A 17213-nucleotide genomic window follows, 5' to 3' on the forward strand; every position below is an offset into this window, starting at 1 on the left:
GTTGCAGATTTGAAACTGTGGCCAATGATTCACCTAAGTAAGGTTAAAAAGTGATATCGCATTAGGACATGCAGTAAAACATTAGGACTCCGTTCAAGTAAAAACCAAACTTTCAAAGAAAGCCCCATCAAGGCTATAGGCCTACTAACAAATGTACTAAGATTAAATCCAATGCAAATTTGTTAGGTAGGCCTAGTCTAAAAACTTATAACCGTAAGCCAAAGCCTGGCTAACTCATTTAGGTTAGTTTTCTATAAGTAACTTAACTACCGGTTTATATCTTAACCTAACTATAATCAGTTTAAAGAAAGACTAGATGTTGCAGAATTTTTATCGAACCTAATTTTTGATGTGTAACTCACATTGAAACTTAATAACTAAAGTAGGCCTAATGTTATTTTGAATTCCTTACCTTGGTTTGGGAGACAGCCTCTTCAATAACGATATTCTTTGGTGAAAGAAAACAAAAAAACTGAAGGTAAACTACCTAACAACAAAAATCTTAGGCTACTAATATAATATGGATACGATTATACACTATTACATTTTAATTTTAAATTGAAAGGACTAAGTTATACTTTTGCAAAGTCAAGAGGTTAGGCACAACAGCCAAGCAAAGATGGCGACGCCGATCTTTTGACAGTTGACAGTTGGAGTTGGAACGGAACAGAAAAATCAGTCCCCTCCCCTCCTCTGCCACGGACTGCACTGGACCCTGTCATTAGCTCTCAGCTCTCAGTCTGGCGCGAAAATTCTTTTAAATTTTAATCTTGCTCAATTTTTCAAAACAATACCTTTTATTTTGGTTGTAGAGATAATTATTCTAGGACACATACTTGTCCTATGTATGGGTATGTGGTAGTACTGTAGTAACTTTAATATTTTACAGGAAAAAATCACAAAAGTTGCAAAAAATATAAACCCTAATTTTCACAACACTAAGAGGTTGCACCATTTAAATTTAAATTATAAGGACCAAAATATACTAATTTTGATCAATATAGGTTGAAAAAACACAGTTTTCCTCTATTATATATAAAATAACATATCAGTTACAGTAGCTTTTAAACCACAATTTTACAGTAATAGGCGTTGTAAAATTTTTTTCAGAATTTAAAGGGCTCTAACATACTTGTTATTTATTAAAAATTTTTGGCCAATTTTTTTTAAATAAGATTTTGTTATTATTTCATGGGTTTTTATGGAAAAATCACCATTAAAAAACAAAATTTCAAAAAAGTTAAAACTTTGAAAACCCATGGTTTGGTACTTATTACTTGCTGAATTTCATCACAATCGGACAACACTTGTGGTCTGTAGCTCTGTACAGATTTGCTCATTCATTATGTATAAGTTAATCGTTATCAGTAATCTCCAATTTACCAAAGTGAATAACTTGTAAAAAAACAACAAACACATATAATTGTGTCTGAATTCTGGACCAGAGGCCATTATCAGCCAAGAACACTGCCAGTATCATCCAGTACCAGCAAAAACCTGGCCAGTATCAGAATCAGAATATAGTTTTATTGCCATAATAATACAAAAATGTACTGGGCATAAGTCACTAAAACTATCAAGTAAAACCAGACCCATTAAAATAAAGATACAAACTTCAATATCAGCCCAGTACTCGCCAGAACCTGGCCAGTATCAGCCCAGTACCCTCCAGAACCTGTCCAGTATCATTCCAGAACCTGGCCAGTATCGCCCAGAACCTGGCCAGTATCGCCCAGAACCTGGCCAGTATCGCCCAGAACCTGGCCAGTCTCGCCCAGAACCTGGCCAGTACTTGTCAGTACTGTGGCAGAACTGGTCAGTTCTGTGACAGTACTGGCCAGAACCTGGACCAGAAAATTTTTTTCACTAGGGTTTGAGGAACTTACGTAAAGAGCTGCTTGCAGTGTTATGACTATGTCATCTAGTGAACGAGGGGCCGTAAGATCTGCACGATAGTGGTACATCAAGGTCTTCATGTACACTATAGAATCTTCTCTCAACTCTAATGGTCTTTTTAAAGTGATCTGTCTGAAAAATACAATTAATATTATGTGTAGACTACTGAATCTTCCGTATATCATTGCATAGGATATGACGGTTAGATTGAGAGATTGTCATTTAGAGTTAATACTGTCAAACCATGCGGCATGATAGGCTGAACTTAAGAATCTAAAACACTTACAGGAGTAAAAACAAGTGGTTTTTTTGTTTTACTACATTCTCATGGAGAACAAGCGAGCGACCTTTGGTCTCATTTAAAGAGCTAGACATTGGACTAATTTACTTTTTTAGTTACAGAGAGGCTTGTATAATCTTCCTTCAGCATCAGGGTTGTTAGTGAATCTTATAAGATTATGTTTGGTTGTCAAAGAAAATCCATACAGTACACATGTGCTAGAGATTGGAGTTGATATTAAAAAGTCATTTTCATAGTAGCAAAAGCGCATTACTCTCATTTATGGGTATTTAAATATAGGCCAGTCAAATTGGACAGTAAAATCACAAAGCGTGATGTATTGCTGTATTTTTGATATGTTGTTGGGACCAGTTAGGGTAACTCAAAACCCAGTTAGCAGCTTCGAGATCCCTGTGCTCCCTGCGTAATAAGTAAAATATTACAAAATTAATGTATTTTTTTTTAGTTTTGGTCAAAAACTTATTAACAGTGCATTTTTCTTAATACTACTCAAATGTAATAATTAAAGTACATAAAATTTCCAACAATTTAAGCATATAGTTTCATTTATGTGTGTCAAATAGTTTTTGAGCAATGATTTTTCAAATATTAGTTTTTTTTTTTAAGTAATTACCAATTTACATTTTTCCTGGTTTGGACCCTAAAAAATTGTGTAATACCCATATTAGCATATGGCAGAATTCTTAAAAACTGCTTTTGTAGTAAACTTTATTGGCTTTTGTTTTATCACAAAGCAAAGTCTGTACCTTCAACACTTTTCTGAAAACTATACAAATAATAATATATGAATATCACGATTTTTTTTATTTAATGAGTTGAAATAATGTCCCCCAACCATTAAGTGATAGAATAAAACGAAATAAGGGAAAAACATATTTATTGTTAAAAGTTATATTTAAAGATAAATTATGACAAAACATTCATAATTAGTATTTTGGCTTTTTGGACACTGAAGGCAAGGTATTAGAAATGTTTCCTGATTCAAACTCATTGGGTATAAAGAGATATTATCGTCAGGGTCATCTTCATCCTCTTCAATAAATGGTAATGTGACATTTTGGCAGTTCTTAGCAGAGCAAGGAGTACATAATGGTGAACACTTTAGCCCGGCCTCCCGACATGTGCAAGCACCTGTGCATCCCTTTTTGCACCTACATGAAATTAGTTTCAGAAGGTTGGATGGAGCTGGACTGCATGTTATTGTCACTGGAACCAATCCTGCTGTGCTATTTGACCAACCTCACTCTGTGGGCTCCTTTTCAATCCCTAACCATTTTTCACTTGGTGGTATGCTCTAAATTAGTGGAAGGAAGCTGCATCTTGGGTGGGGGGCAAGCGTGATAAGTTTACCTTAGCACTGGCTGCTGCCTTTACAAACAGGTGGAACCGAAGGTTTTCTAATTCATCGTGGAATGTGTTGCCACCATACAAAACAATTAGGCACTTTTCTTCCGCTTCCTAGGAGGAATTGTTAGAGTGATGTTGAAGAATAAAGATTGTTTGCCTTGAATGAGTAGGCTTTATTTAACACAATTCAAGTAATGGAATTCATAAGTAAGAGTTAAATCTAGAGAATGAAATAATGATTACAAACATTCAACATAAGCAAATAAAATAACAATGTTCAACAACAGCTGGGAATAATTTCTATCACATTCTTCCACGCTAATATAATTTAAAGTCTTTAAGATGAGAAGGTAGTCTCTTCTGTCTTGAGCTTCATCTCTGTAATTGGGTTTCATCAGTCCTTAAGGTTTGTACTAGAGGATCTTGAGTTGTAGATTCTTCTATCACTTCTGCATCGGGATGAGAATATACATCTTGGGTTTCGTCTACTAAGTTTCCATCCTTACTCAGTCCTATTGTGTGATTCTCTGGTGTTGAATTATCATCAAAATCTGTTCTCTCAGCTAGTTTTCCACAAGGAGCTAAGTTACGTGTAGACACTGTTGTCTCACGCCAGATGGGCCCATCTGGCAATCGTACATGAGCGTAATCAGAGTTTCCTTCCAGCAACGTCACCTCCTGCACTATTGGTTCATACTTAGAGTTTCTGATAGGACGTTTCATAAACACTTTTCCAGGAGTCATCAACCAGGTTGGAATGGAAACACCATTTTGTGATCTTCTGGGATGTCCAACATTCGTTCATGTGGCGTACAATTCGTGGCAGTACAAAGCAAGGATCGGATAGAGTGAAGAGCTTCATCCTGAACTAATTCCCACTTTGTCACGTCAAGTTGATAGTTCTTAAGGGTAAGTTCTACTGTTCTCCAGATTATACCATTATACCTCTCAACCTGGCCATTACACTGAGGGTTGTAAGTAGTAGTCCGGCTAGAAGCAATGTCGTTTAGAGTAAGAAACTCTTTTAGTTCTTTTTAAAGAAAAGAAGATCCCTGAGTGGAGTGAATGTAGCTAGGTGTACCGAACAATGAAAATAATTGTTTCAGTTTGCAAATAACAGTCGAAGAGGACATATCAGGACAGGGGTACGCAAATGGAAATCGTGAGTACCTACTCATCAATGATTTTTAGCATAGACCGATTTCTTGTAGAAGAGGGAAGAGAGGACCCTTAAAATCCAGGCTAAGAAGCTCGAACCGTGATGTTGCTTTTATTAATTTTCCATCATGTTTGAAGAATCTTGGTTTTACTTCAGAACATACCATACAGGAAGCAGTCATTCTTCTTACCTCATCAAGGGTGTATGGTAAATTTTTGCTTCTGATCCAATGATACATACGAGTTTCACCAGGATGACACATTCTTTCATGATATTGATGAAGTCTGTTCATTTTGTCGCTCATCGAGCACACTCGTGATATAGAGTCAGCAGCTACATTCAGTTTACCAGGTCTATAAACAATATCATAACTTGTTGTTGTGCACTTTCCAAACAACGGGCCTGTTCATAAGCATCTTGAAGAGGCAGCTTAAAGTTTTTTCAAGTAAGTAAGTAAGTTTCTTTTACACAAATTTAAATTATATATTTTTTTAATTAGCTAAAGCATATAGTAAATGTTTTTTATCTTACTCTTAATAACTTACACATGTTGTAAAAACAATTAAACTCGTTAAATGAAAAAATCATGATATTCATAAATTATTATTATTGTAGGCTATAGTTTTCAGAAAAGTGTTGGAGGTAGAGACTTAGCTTTGTGATAAAACGAAAGCCAATAAAATTTACTACAAAAGCAGTTTTTAAGAATTCTGCCATAATATGGGTACTAAACAATTTTTGTGGGTCAAACCTAGGAAAAATGTAAATTATGGTAATTAGGGACCTAAACAAATTTGTAATAACTTATATTGGAGATATTGGCAATGAATAATGAAATGTATAACTAAATTTAAAAGTTCAAAAAAGCCAACATATAATAAATTATTTTAATCCACAAGCGCTTTCAGAAACTATGTTTCCATCGTCAGGCTGTGTTTAATTTTTTGTATTAGTTTAAACACAGCCTGACGATGGAAACATAGTTTCTGTAAGCGCTTGTGGATAAAAATAATTTATTATATATTGACCTTTTTGAACTTTTAAATTTAGTTATACATTTCATTAAATTTGTAATATTTGAAAAATCATTGCTCAAAAACTATTTGACACACAAATATGAAACTATGCTTAAATTGTTGGAAATTTTATGTACTTTTTTATATTCTCCGTAGCCAATAACAGTACAAAAACAATTCAAAGTAAAATATTATTTGGTTTTCAAGCTCAACAAAATGGTTCAAAGAAAAATTGGGAAATTCTATGTTTTGAGGGTTAAAAATGGGAAACACCTCCTATTATCCCATAAAACCCTGTTCCCATGGTGCGATCATGCTGGTTCGCAAACTCGTTTGAATAAATGTAGGCTTACACGTTTGTACCAAAGAGCATCAAAATCGGATTATTTTTGCTTGGGCTATCATGCTAACGAACACATATATGAATCAGGGGCGGCTCGAAGAATAATCTTTTGTGCAGCCATGACAATAATGATCAAAAGGATTGATCGGAGGATGAGAGGTTTGAGGGGCTTTCCCCACAAAAAAGGGAATTTAAAATTTCAATGAAAAATAATTAGTTTAAATGCTTTCCTTTATTTACATATAATTAAATTTCTTTATTTATTTATAATTTTGAAATATCTTGGTTGAAAATTTTGGGTGGGCCAGGCCTAGCTGGCATGCCCCCTGGAGCCACCCTTGATATGAATTTGAATAGATGGTGTTATTGGCCTCTGGGGACATCAAAACAAAATATAAATCGGTCCCAGGTCAAGGTCTTACCATGAGACCTATGGTAATATGGGAAGTTCGGTAAAACTAAGGGTGAAAATTGAATATGACATTAGCAGTCTCGAAGAGACTCATTCAATTAACTTATATCATATAAAGTCGATGTTTCTTTCCTCTGCTCTTGAGCTAAGAAAGGAAACAAAACAAAAACTCCTAGATAAAAATATCTTGATTGTTTTTTGGTATTGAGAAAGTTGCTTACTCATAGACATAAGGTCCAACCTCCACCAGCTTCGGGTTGGCCATGCCTCTGCTGACTTCCTCTGGATTAGTCAGGTTCCAGAGGTAGATATTGGTAATGAAGGGAAGTGGTTGTTTTTCCCATCTCTTGAAAGACTCTGTTCCATCCCGCAGCACTCGCAACTGATACATCAAAAAAGTTCACTGTAGAAGAAGTTGAATACCTTCCAAGGTAATCCTTGGTTGTCTAAATGACAACTGGTTTTGACACACTTTTAAAATTGCTGCTATCAAGCCGTCAGAGATTTTTTGTTTTGTTAGTTTTTGGTTTATATATTTTGAAGACCTATTTTTAATAGATTAAGAACTAAGCCGACAATGACAGAGATCCTACACACTTGCATTAAAACGCGGTGGACAGATATAGCGCACCCTTAACTTCATTGAATCAGTTATCATCTCAATTAACAACAATGAAAAAGTTATTGGAATATTTTTGGATTTTTTAAAGATTTTGATACTGTGTCACATGATAAATTACTTGAAATTCTTCATGGCCTACTAAATATAAAGTCATACTCATAAAGAATATATTAGTTTAGAGCATATTTAAACATTTGGAAACAATGTGTTTAAATTCGACATACTATATCCAACTTGCAAATATTCATACTGTCAAAATGCAAAATGTCTTATCCATATATAAAAATATATTGGTTTTTCTTTTCCGAGTCGGAAAATGTTGGCTCTTCTACCAGACCGATTTTCATAATTTTGGTCTTAAAGTAAAGGTATGCATTCATTGGTATAATATTAGACCAGTATTTAACTTAAAATAAGCATGTGGAACATTTAGTAAAAACATCTTCAGCAGGTCGTCATGCTTTGCGACAAATGCCAAGTGTCTCAAGCATTGAAATTTTCAAAATTATTTACTTTGCTCTATTATATTCACATATTGCGTTCTTCTCCAAGATGGCGCCAAACAAATGTGGTCTGCAAGAATGTGTGCGAAATATTTCGCCAAACAGTAAAAAGATTAAGTGTTTTGGAAATTGTATGATGTGGTTTCACATTAATTGTGCCAGTGTATCAAATGAGGAATTTAATTTATTCAAGGAACTTGGTGATAAAGCTCATTTCATGTGTGAAAGCTGTCGGTTGCTGACTTCTGTTACGTCTCAACAGGCAACGGGTAAGATTGATCTTAAAAGTGACGATGTTTGTAAGAACTCAACTCTGGACGATACGACAGCAAAATCACTTTCTGATCAGGTTTCTAATTTAATTACTAGTCATACTGACCTAAGTGAGAAAATCAAATTCTTATTGGAAGAAAACATAAAGTTAAGGGAAGCATTGACGAACCAAGCTGAAGTAATTGGTGACATTGTTTTAAATAGATCTGACAAAGACTCATATGCTAGTAAATTAAAAGGACATTTATTAGGCCCATTAACAACTGATTTTTCATACAAAAGTGCTGATAGTAATTTTTCTCAATCATCAGCGATGACTGAACATGGTTTTGATCATACTAGTAAACAAAATGTTTCGTCTGCTAGTGCCCGCAACAGGATAAAGTCATGTTCGGTTTTGCAGTTCAGTGAAGCTGTGCATAGGCAAACAGAGAAAGGTGGCTCATATCATCTAAACCCAACTTCTCGAATTCACCCGGCAAAGAGTAAGCAACAGTACAGCAACTCCACAGAGGTTACTGTTACTCGAGCTGGGGACCCTGAAAACTGTTTTCGGGAACAATCCGTTCCAGTTTCTGACTCCGATTCGGACTCATTTCAAACCGTAACTTCTAAACGGGAAAAACAGCGTCGTCGAAGATGGACTGCATCTGATCAAGTTGGCTCTGGTTCTGGTAGCAAGGCTGACATCAAGGTTAAGCAGAATCAGCAAAAACCAAATAAACCGATGTTTATAACCGGATCCTTGTCAAACTACGGTGATAACCTAAAAACTGCAGAGAGGAAATCGTTCTTATTTGTGTCAAGACTGGGACCAGACACCAAGCCAGAGGACCTCGATGCTTTTTTAAAGTCTAAAGTGAGCGATGAAGTATTTAAGGTTGAAAAGCTGTCAGCAAAGTATCCAGATGAGTATTCTTCCTTCAAAGTTGTCCTTCCATCTCGGGTCGAAAAGGTAATCTTTAAGCCTGATTTCTGGCCAAAAGGCGTTTTTGTAAATAGATTTGTGATAAAAAACAAAGGTTCTTTAAACTCACAGGACAACCATACCCTCCAACCCTCGTAAGTAAGAATGAGGTGTCAGGGTGTAGGCCTAGGACCAGCCACTCTCTGAAAACTCTGTTATGGAATAGTCGTAGCCTTTGTGATAAGGTTAATTTTGTTGAACTGTCCGCTGATGACTTGAGGAGCGATGTTATATTTATTACAGAACACTGGCTCCTTGAGTCTGAAATTACTGTTTTTAAAATAGAAAACTTTGTTTTGGGCTCTTGTTACAGCAGGCCTGGAATGCACAGAGGTGGATCGGCTATATTTATCAGAAGTAAGCCTAATCTAGACTTAACCTGGAAGGCTGTGCCTCGTTTAACTAATTTGGCCATTATGAATGTTTTTGAAGTTAGTGCTTGTTTGCTGGACAATCCTAACATCTTACTAGTTTGCATTTACCGTATTCCTGATAAAACAAACTTTAAAACGTTTTTACATAAATTGAGTGAAATGTTACAAATTGTTAGCTCAATGAATTGTGATATCCTAATTGCCGGTGACTATAACATCGATTTGAGAGACAGTTACTGCCCATTTAAAACGGACTTCAGCAATTTGATTACCAGTTTTGGACTCAACCTCATGTTAACTGGAGAAATTACTCGGCCTAGCTCTGTCAACCTACTAGAGGGCTCCTGCATTGACAACTACTTGACAAATCTGCATCCTTCTCGCTGGTCTGCTGCGGTTATACCAACTACGGCGTCGGATCACTACATGGTGTCTTCTTCGCTGGACTTGGCTGTTGCTGCAGCATCTAATCAGCGTCATAAGGGGCCTACTAGGAGACTTTACCGGAGACATGTAAATAGCAACAATTCAAGTTTATTTAATAGCTACATTAGGACCTCTGACTGGTTCGATATTTACGCTGTATCTGATGTTAATGTTAAAATTTGTCTTTTTATTAATGTATTTTTAATGTATATAAATTGCTGTTTTCCATTTAAAATGGTTAAAAGTTCACTACATACTAATAGTTCTGCTGGTCATTGGTACACTCACGAGCTTAGGCTATTGAAAGAAAAATGTCTAGATCTATTTCATCTAAGCAAAACAACTGGTTTGGAGGTTCATAAAAATCATTACAGAAGCCACATGAGTGTGTACAACAATAAAGTAAAAGAAGCAAAGTTAGTTTATAATAACAATTGCATTCTTAGAGCCTGTAATAAACCCAAAGAGATGTGGAAAATTATAAAAAATAGTTTATCTATTAACGAGTTACCAGTTATGAAGGCTAACAACAACAATCTTGACGCAGAAGCCTTTAGTTCCTTCTTTGTTGATAGCATTAGTAACTTAGTTGATAATATTCCTAATAATGTAAATAGTATTGATGTATTTTTAGAAAATGTTCCTGTTGTTGATGTAAGATTTGATTTCTCTCAGGTGTCAGTTGAAAAAGTTTTTGATGCTATTAATAATTTAAGTAACAGTACCAGCCTAGACATATTTGGTGTTTCTTCTCAGATGCTTAAAATAAGTAGTGCTTATATCTGTGAAGTTTTGGCTCATATCTTTAATTCATGCATTTCCAGTAATACTTTTCCAGATAAGTTTAAAGTGTCAAAGGTTGTTCCAATCTTTAAGAAGGGGAACAGAAGCATTCCTGGGAATTACAGACCAGTAGCATTGGTTCCCACAGTGTCAAAGGTCCTTGAGAGATTACTTTCATGGCAAATCATCCATTTTTTAGAATCTAACAGTCTTTTGTCTGGTGTTCAGTTTGGCTTTCGAAAAGGCCGGTCAACCACAGATGCAGTGTTAATGTATATTCAAGATACTTTGGATGCGATGGAGTTGAAAAAGAGTGTTTGCTCCAAGTTCTTTGATCTCTCAAGGGCTTTTGACACTGTGTCACATCAATTGTTGTTTAGAAAACTAAGATTTTTAGGTTTTAGTGATAGCGCAGTTGCATTGATGGAATCATATCTATGTGGTAGAAGTCAGGCAGTGTTCTTTGACGGTGTTCTGTCGGATTTGGTGGAGACTCATCATGGCGTTCCGCAAGGGTCGATCTTAGGACCTTTGTTATTTATTATTTATGTCAATGATATGCCTTATAATTTACAGAATGATTGTGTTTCTTGTTATATGTATGCTGATGATGTGTGTCTAAATTTTAAAACTCATAAGGACTTGCAGAATGGAATCACCGTTGGCTCTGTTAATACAATGGTAGACTGGTGTAATGCTAACAAACTGTCTTTAAATTTAAATAAAACACAAGACCTGAAAATTTCTTATGCTAACACAGATTCTCATCAACAACCTGTTAAATTTTTAGGTATCTTAATTCAGAGCAACTTGAAGTGGGAATCACATATAGAATTTGTAGCTGTTAAAATATCCAAAGGTATGTTTATATTAAGAAAATTAAAAAATGTTGTTTCAATGGAAGTTCTGCTTACTGTTTACTATAGCTACATACACTGTCATCTTACCTATGGTACCATTCTTTGGGCTAATTGTGGTTATGTAAAATCTTTATTTGTGTTGCAGAAGAGAGCTATTAGATTAATTGCTGGTGTTCCACCGAAAACTCATTGTAAGCCCATTTTTAGTTGTTTATCTGTCATGCCTCTTAATTGTATATATATTTTTCACTGTCTTATGTATTGTAAAAAGAACTTAAACACTTTGTCTTCCCACTGTGATGTCCATAGTTATAAGACCAGAAACTGTGCTAAACTAAGAAATTATTACTGTACTTATAGTATTACTCAAAAAAGCTTTAAATATTCCTCGATTAAGTTATTCAATCATCTACCATATTATATTCAAGAGTTACCATTAGATAAATTTAAAATAGTTGTTAAGAATTTGTTATTGAAATACTGTTTTTATGACTTAGATGAATATTTTGACAATTGTTTTGACCATTGAAATGTTTTATTAATTTACATATTGACGCAGCCTATACAGCATTGTATGATTTTTGTACATTGTTGTCTCGGAATAAAGATTGATTGATTTGATTTGATTTGATAGAATAGCTTTCAATGGTGGTACCACAAAAAAAACCTGGACAAAACAACAGGAAAAATCTCCTAGAATTATTTTAAATATAAATAAAAGGTATCAGCAATCTGACACATACTTTCTCCCATAAGCTCGTCAACAACCTTTATCATGGGTAAGCGGTGAGAGTAATTATGTTGTTTTATAGTTAAAAAATACATAAGTTGCAATAACTTTTGAACACCGCAATTGTTACAGCAATGGGGTGTTGTACTATTTTTTTTTTATTATAAGGACCATAACATAATAACGTTGATCAAAACTAGCTTTTCTCTGAAAATCAATTTTTTTGTTATTTTATGGGTTTTTTATGGGGAAATAACATAATTTACAATAACTTTTGAACCGTAATTTTTACAGGATCAGGATTTGTACCATTTTGCTCAGAATTTATAGGGCTACAACATACTAAATCTATATAAATAAAATTAGAGTTTTGTCTGTACATTGCTTAGAATAATGAACTTTTTGGTTATTTTTACATTTCATAGGTCAGAGAAACCGAATCAAACCTTATCTCAATTTCTGTCTGTCTGTCTGTCTGTCTGTCTGTCTGTCTATCTGTCATTCTCTTGGTAACGCTAAAATACGCACTTTATTACAACTACTCCTCAATAACTATAGCACTGTCCCGCCTGAAACTTATTTTCCAAATACTATACATATATGAGATGGTTTTAGACGTATTTCATCGAATATGAGACAGTTAGATATTTAACAGTAAACCCTTGAAAATCAAGTTTTTGTCGATTTTTGACGTGGAATTTCTGGAAGCCCATGTTAACCTTATGAGAAATGAAATTATTGAATCTTAACAGCTGTTTCAATTAAACAAGTTGGTTCTGTTCTGTGATGTTCAATAGCATTAAAGTTACAAGGATTACCAACAGGGTGCAGCACTAGCACTATTATTTCTTTTACATTTATGACAACAGCTAATTTGCAACCTGGAGGCGAGTGAGCGTAGCGAACGAGCTAACCTGAAGGCAAGTGAGCGTAGCGAACGAGCTAACCTGAAGGAAAGTGAGCGCAGCGAACGAGCTCCAACATACAGGTGAGTGAGCGTAGCGAACGAACTTCAACCAGGACGTGATTGAGCCATGCAAACGAGATCAGATAGTAAAAATAAAAGTAAGCCTACCGTTATAGGATCGACCGGCAGACACAGAGGTAATTTAACCTTTTATTGATTGTCATACCGATCCGGAACAACAAAAAACAACATAAAATGAAGCTATGTATAATAGTTTGGCCAGCATATCTTAAAATATGCAAACCAACTGCTGTTCTTTATATAAGAAGGTTTCAACTGAATATTATAAGATCCCCGTGCGTAGAACGGGTACACAGCTAGTTTTTATTAAAATCGTTTGGGCCACTTTGAGGAAATTTGATTTTTCTGGTTTTTATGGGGTTTTATGGGAAAATCCCCATTAAAAATCCAAATTTCACAAAAATGAAAAAAAATTTCTGGAGATACCATGGATTAGAACCTAAATACCAAATTTCATCGAAATCTGAACACAGGTGTAGTCCCTATAGCTCTGTACACTTCCAGACAGACAGACACACATATGCACACACACAGACATCACTTCGAAAACAAATATATCCACTCAAAACTCAAACTCAAAAATTTTGATGAAAACAATACTTTCTCCATATACTATGGTATAGGGAGAGAAAGTAAAAAACAGACAATCAGTCAGGGGATATTTTCCAAAATTGGGTATAACGACCATCTATGATTTATACATTTTTGAAATCAATCTACATGTAAAAAGTTCAGATCATCAAACTAAGAATTTCCACAGTTACAATATAAAACACCAGGCATGTAGAACATAACAAATTGAAATTATTTGAGGGGGAAAAACAGTTTTATTGGCAACAAATTCTTATTTAGCTTACACAAAAATATTTTCAATGACAATAGTGTGTTTATAGCGGCACTAGTCCTGAGCGGTGGCATGGTAGCTCAGTTGGCTCAGGCAGCGTTAAGGTCTTTCTACATGAGCATACATCCCATACCATGTGCAATCCATACCATCTATAATCCATACTATAATCTCAATCATGCGTGGCTTAGCTGGCAGAGAGGCCCACCTTAAATAATCGTTGTCCTGCTTGGGGGAAATTGACAACATTATTGAGTTCAATAGGGATTGCATACAACAGAACCGCGTTCCCTTGTACCTCCGTCTAGTTCTAGTTGTCCCTACGTCTAGTTATACCTCAGAGGCTCAGACCTAGGGACAACCAGTCGTAGGTACAACTAGGGGTAGGTAAAATGCCTTAAAGAAACTGCTAAAACAATTTTCAATCTAACTTAAATCACTTTATTCAATAGAAAACTTTTAGAAAAAAAAAAAAAAAAATTAAAATACATTATGTTATAACTTATGTATGTAATCTTTTATTTAGGAGACTTATATATCTAATTGTTTGTTTTTCTCTTCATTTCAGTGACACAATTTATGTATTTCCTGTAAAAATACTTTCATGCATAAAGATGATTTGTATTGTATATTGTATTGTATTGTAAGCGTGTTAAAACTGGTTGGTATTCACACGACCTACGATTACTTTGACAACCAGGTTCTTAACCTCTTGTATAGTATAGTTTAATTGTTAAGTAGTTTGGAAGGCATCACCTCAAAAATTAAGATCAAAGTTCAATTACATTTATGTTCAGATTTCTTGATAGATTTATGCTCACATTTCTTCCTATCATAAGCCTACGAGGTAGGTTTAGAAAGTAAGTTCTGCTTTGAAATAAAATAATAGCAAGTACAGATACAGGAAAAAAGTATCTATCTATATATTAATAGGCAAGCATGTTTCTTTAAAACCTTTTTTCTCAGCTCGTGTGAATCGTAGGGAAAATCTACGCATACCGTTGGAAAGCTATTTTACTGTAGGTGTGCAGAATCCCTTTATAAATTTAAATAGGCTCAAAGATAAGCACAAAAAATGAGTTTAAAAATTTGAAAAAATTAACATGGATCTTATGCGTTGCTATGCTGGTTACGAAATAACAACGAAATATAAACAGAAAATCAAAACAAATGGAGGAAACTCCAATCACATGTTTTATTTACAGTGTGGGGTGAAAATAGATAAGTGAGTACATTACATATTTTTGGTCGAGTTTCGACCACTGGACGACCTCTCGTTTAAAATAAATCTACAACTTAAACAATTTTTGACATAGGTAACTCCCTCCGAATTTGTCATAGGATGGTAGAAGTTTGAGTATACCCTCCTCGTAGAATGTTGCCACCTGTGTAGTTAACTACAGTTTGAGGTAACACGTTCTTCCAGATCTTAATCGTAGTTTAACCATTGACCGCCAAGAAAAGACTTAAGATTATAAAACAAATTTAAATCGCTTGGAACAAGGTTGGGGCTGTACGGAGGGTTGTCAATTCCCAGCCTAAGCCCTGAAGAAGTGTCTTCATCACTTTTGTGGTATGTGGTCGAGCATTATCGTGAACAAAAACCACTCCTTTTGTGAGCATTCCTTGGCGCTTATTCTGTATTGCACATGGTAGTTTCCTGAGTGTCTCGCAATAAACATCTTTATTGATTGTTTGACCTCATGGCAAAAAATCAATAAGCAAAATGCCTTTTCTGTCCCAGAAAACTGCACATGACGTTTCGAGGAGTCAAGATTTGCTTTGGTTTGACTTTTGCCAGAGTGTGCCTCCATTCCATTGATTGACGCTTAGTTTCAGGGGTATCATAAGCAACCCAAGTTTTATCTCCCGTGACTATCTGCGATAAAAATGTACGCCATCCTCGTCATAACGAGTCAAGAAATCAAGTGCACTGTCTGTTTAGCGGTTTTGGCCCGTTCAGAAAGGTTTTAGGCATCCAAGGTGTACAAAGTTTACGATAATCCAGCTTTTCAGTAACAATCTCGTAAATTACTGTTTGTGAAACTAGTGGAAATTCACGTGCAAGAGCACTTATCGTAAACTTACAGTTTTCTTAAAACTTCTCATTGTCTAACCACAGATGGACGTCCATTTTGTTTCTCATCATGCACTGTCTGTATCTCGCCCTTCATTAAATCGTCAAACCCATCCTCTCACCATTGAATAACCAATTACATTGTCTCCACAAACCTCACAGATTTGTTGGTGGATGTAAATTGTTTAAAGATTTTGCTTTAAGAAAACGAAAAATCCATCGAATCTCATAATTGGCAGGATTCTCAATTAATGCAGCCGTTATGAACAACCATTAGTTCACTACTTATCGTTATGAGTTTCTGCCTATAGTCTCATGAATTATCTGGAACCTCTGACCACTTGAATTTTCTGATGTTGCACCTATTCCTACATTGGTGGGAAATTGATACGGCACACTCCTTATTGGGAAGTTGCCTACCTACTGCTGTTGTTTGGATCGGACATTAAATAAAACCTTATGTAAATGGCTATAATGGGGTGAAATCATTTGATGAATAATACCTTTATTGGATTATTAGAAGTTTACTAGATTTTAACTGACAGAGTTCAAAACTAAATGAAAATATGTAGGATTTTGGTTTTGGTATTATTTACCCCATTAACAAGCTAGCATAACAAACAGGAATACTTTAACAAATGCATCTCTTCAATAAGATTATCCCCAAAGACAGATTCAATCTTACCCTAACAGTTGCGTAGTCAGCAACAGCTGGGATAATGACAAAGTAGACAATCACTGAGGCAATGATAGCTACGAAGCTGATTATAATTACTGACAGGACTTTACGGTGCTGAAGATTCTTCCATTTTTCCTTTCTGAAAAAATATAAACACTCAAAATTGGAAGAAACTGCTTTTTACAATTTATTATTTTTTTTGGTTTTTCAAAATAAAGTTACAATATAATAGACTTCTGGTCTGCACAGTAGTTTAAGGACAGTGAAGCACTGTTATGGTGTACATAATCATTGGCCTGTTTAAGTCACCAGCTGTAAGCATCATTTTTTCACAGCAGTCACCCTAGCCTTGAGTGCAACCATCAGCAGTGTACTGTCTTAGCTCAAGATCCATCCAAACTGTGCTTGATACTTTATTCTAAGAATTTAAGTCGTTATATTGTTTTCTGGACTTGTATAAACTTTAAATGTTTGTTTCTGTTTCTGTAACATTACTGTAACTCTGTAAAACATGTAATAATTATTGACTAAGAAGACTTTATTTGTACAGCTCTCTGCTGTATATGAGAGTGGTACTGGGTATATAATTAATGATAAACACTTTATGCTATAC

General features: G+C 35.0%; 1 protein-coding gene across 2 annotated transcripts in view; it reads right to left on the reverse strand.

Annotated features, from left to right (window-relative positions):
• The window catches only part of LOC128989655 (sensory neuron membrane protein 2-like), a 60773-nt gene that overhangs the window by 30563 nt on the left and 12997 nt on the right, over positions 1-17213 (reverse strand). For both annotated transcript variants that reach the window (XM_054411621.1, XM_054411622.1), the window contains exons 3-5: positions 16607-16739; positions 6696-6856; positions 1887-2028 (exon numbers count right to left, since the gene is read on the reverse strand). In XM_054411621.1, coding sequence (XP_054267596.1) covers positions 1887-2028; positions 6696-6856; positions 16607-16739 — 436 coding nt within the window. The remainder of the gene's footprint in view (positions 1-1886; positions 2029-6695; positions 6857-16606; positions 16740-17213) is intronic.

Source organism: Macrosteles quadrilineatus, unplaced genomic scaffold (genome assembly GCF_028750875.1).
Source record: "Macrosteles quadrilineatus isolate MER2022 unplaced genomic scaffold, UCM_ALF_1.0 Scaffold_3__2_contigs__length_128488019, whole genome shotgun sequence".
Classification (NCBI taxonomy): Eukaryota; Metazoa; Arthropoda; class Insecta; order Hemiptera; family Cicadellidae; genus Macrosteles; species Macrosteles quadrilineatus.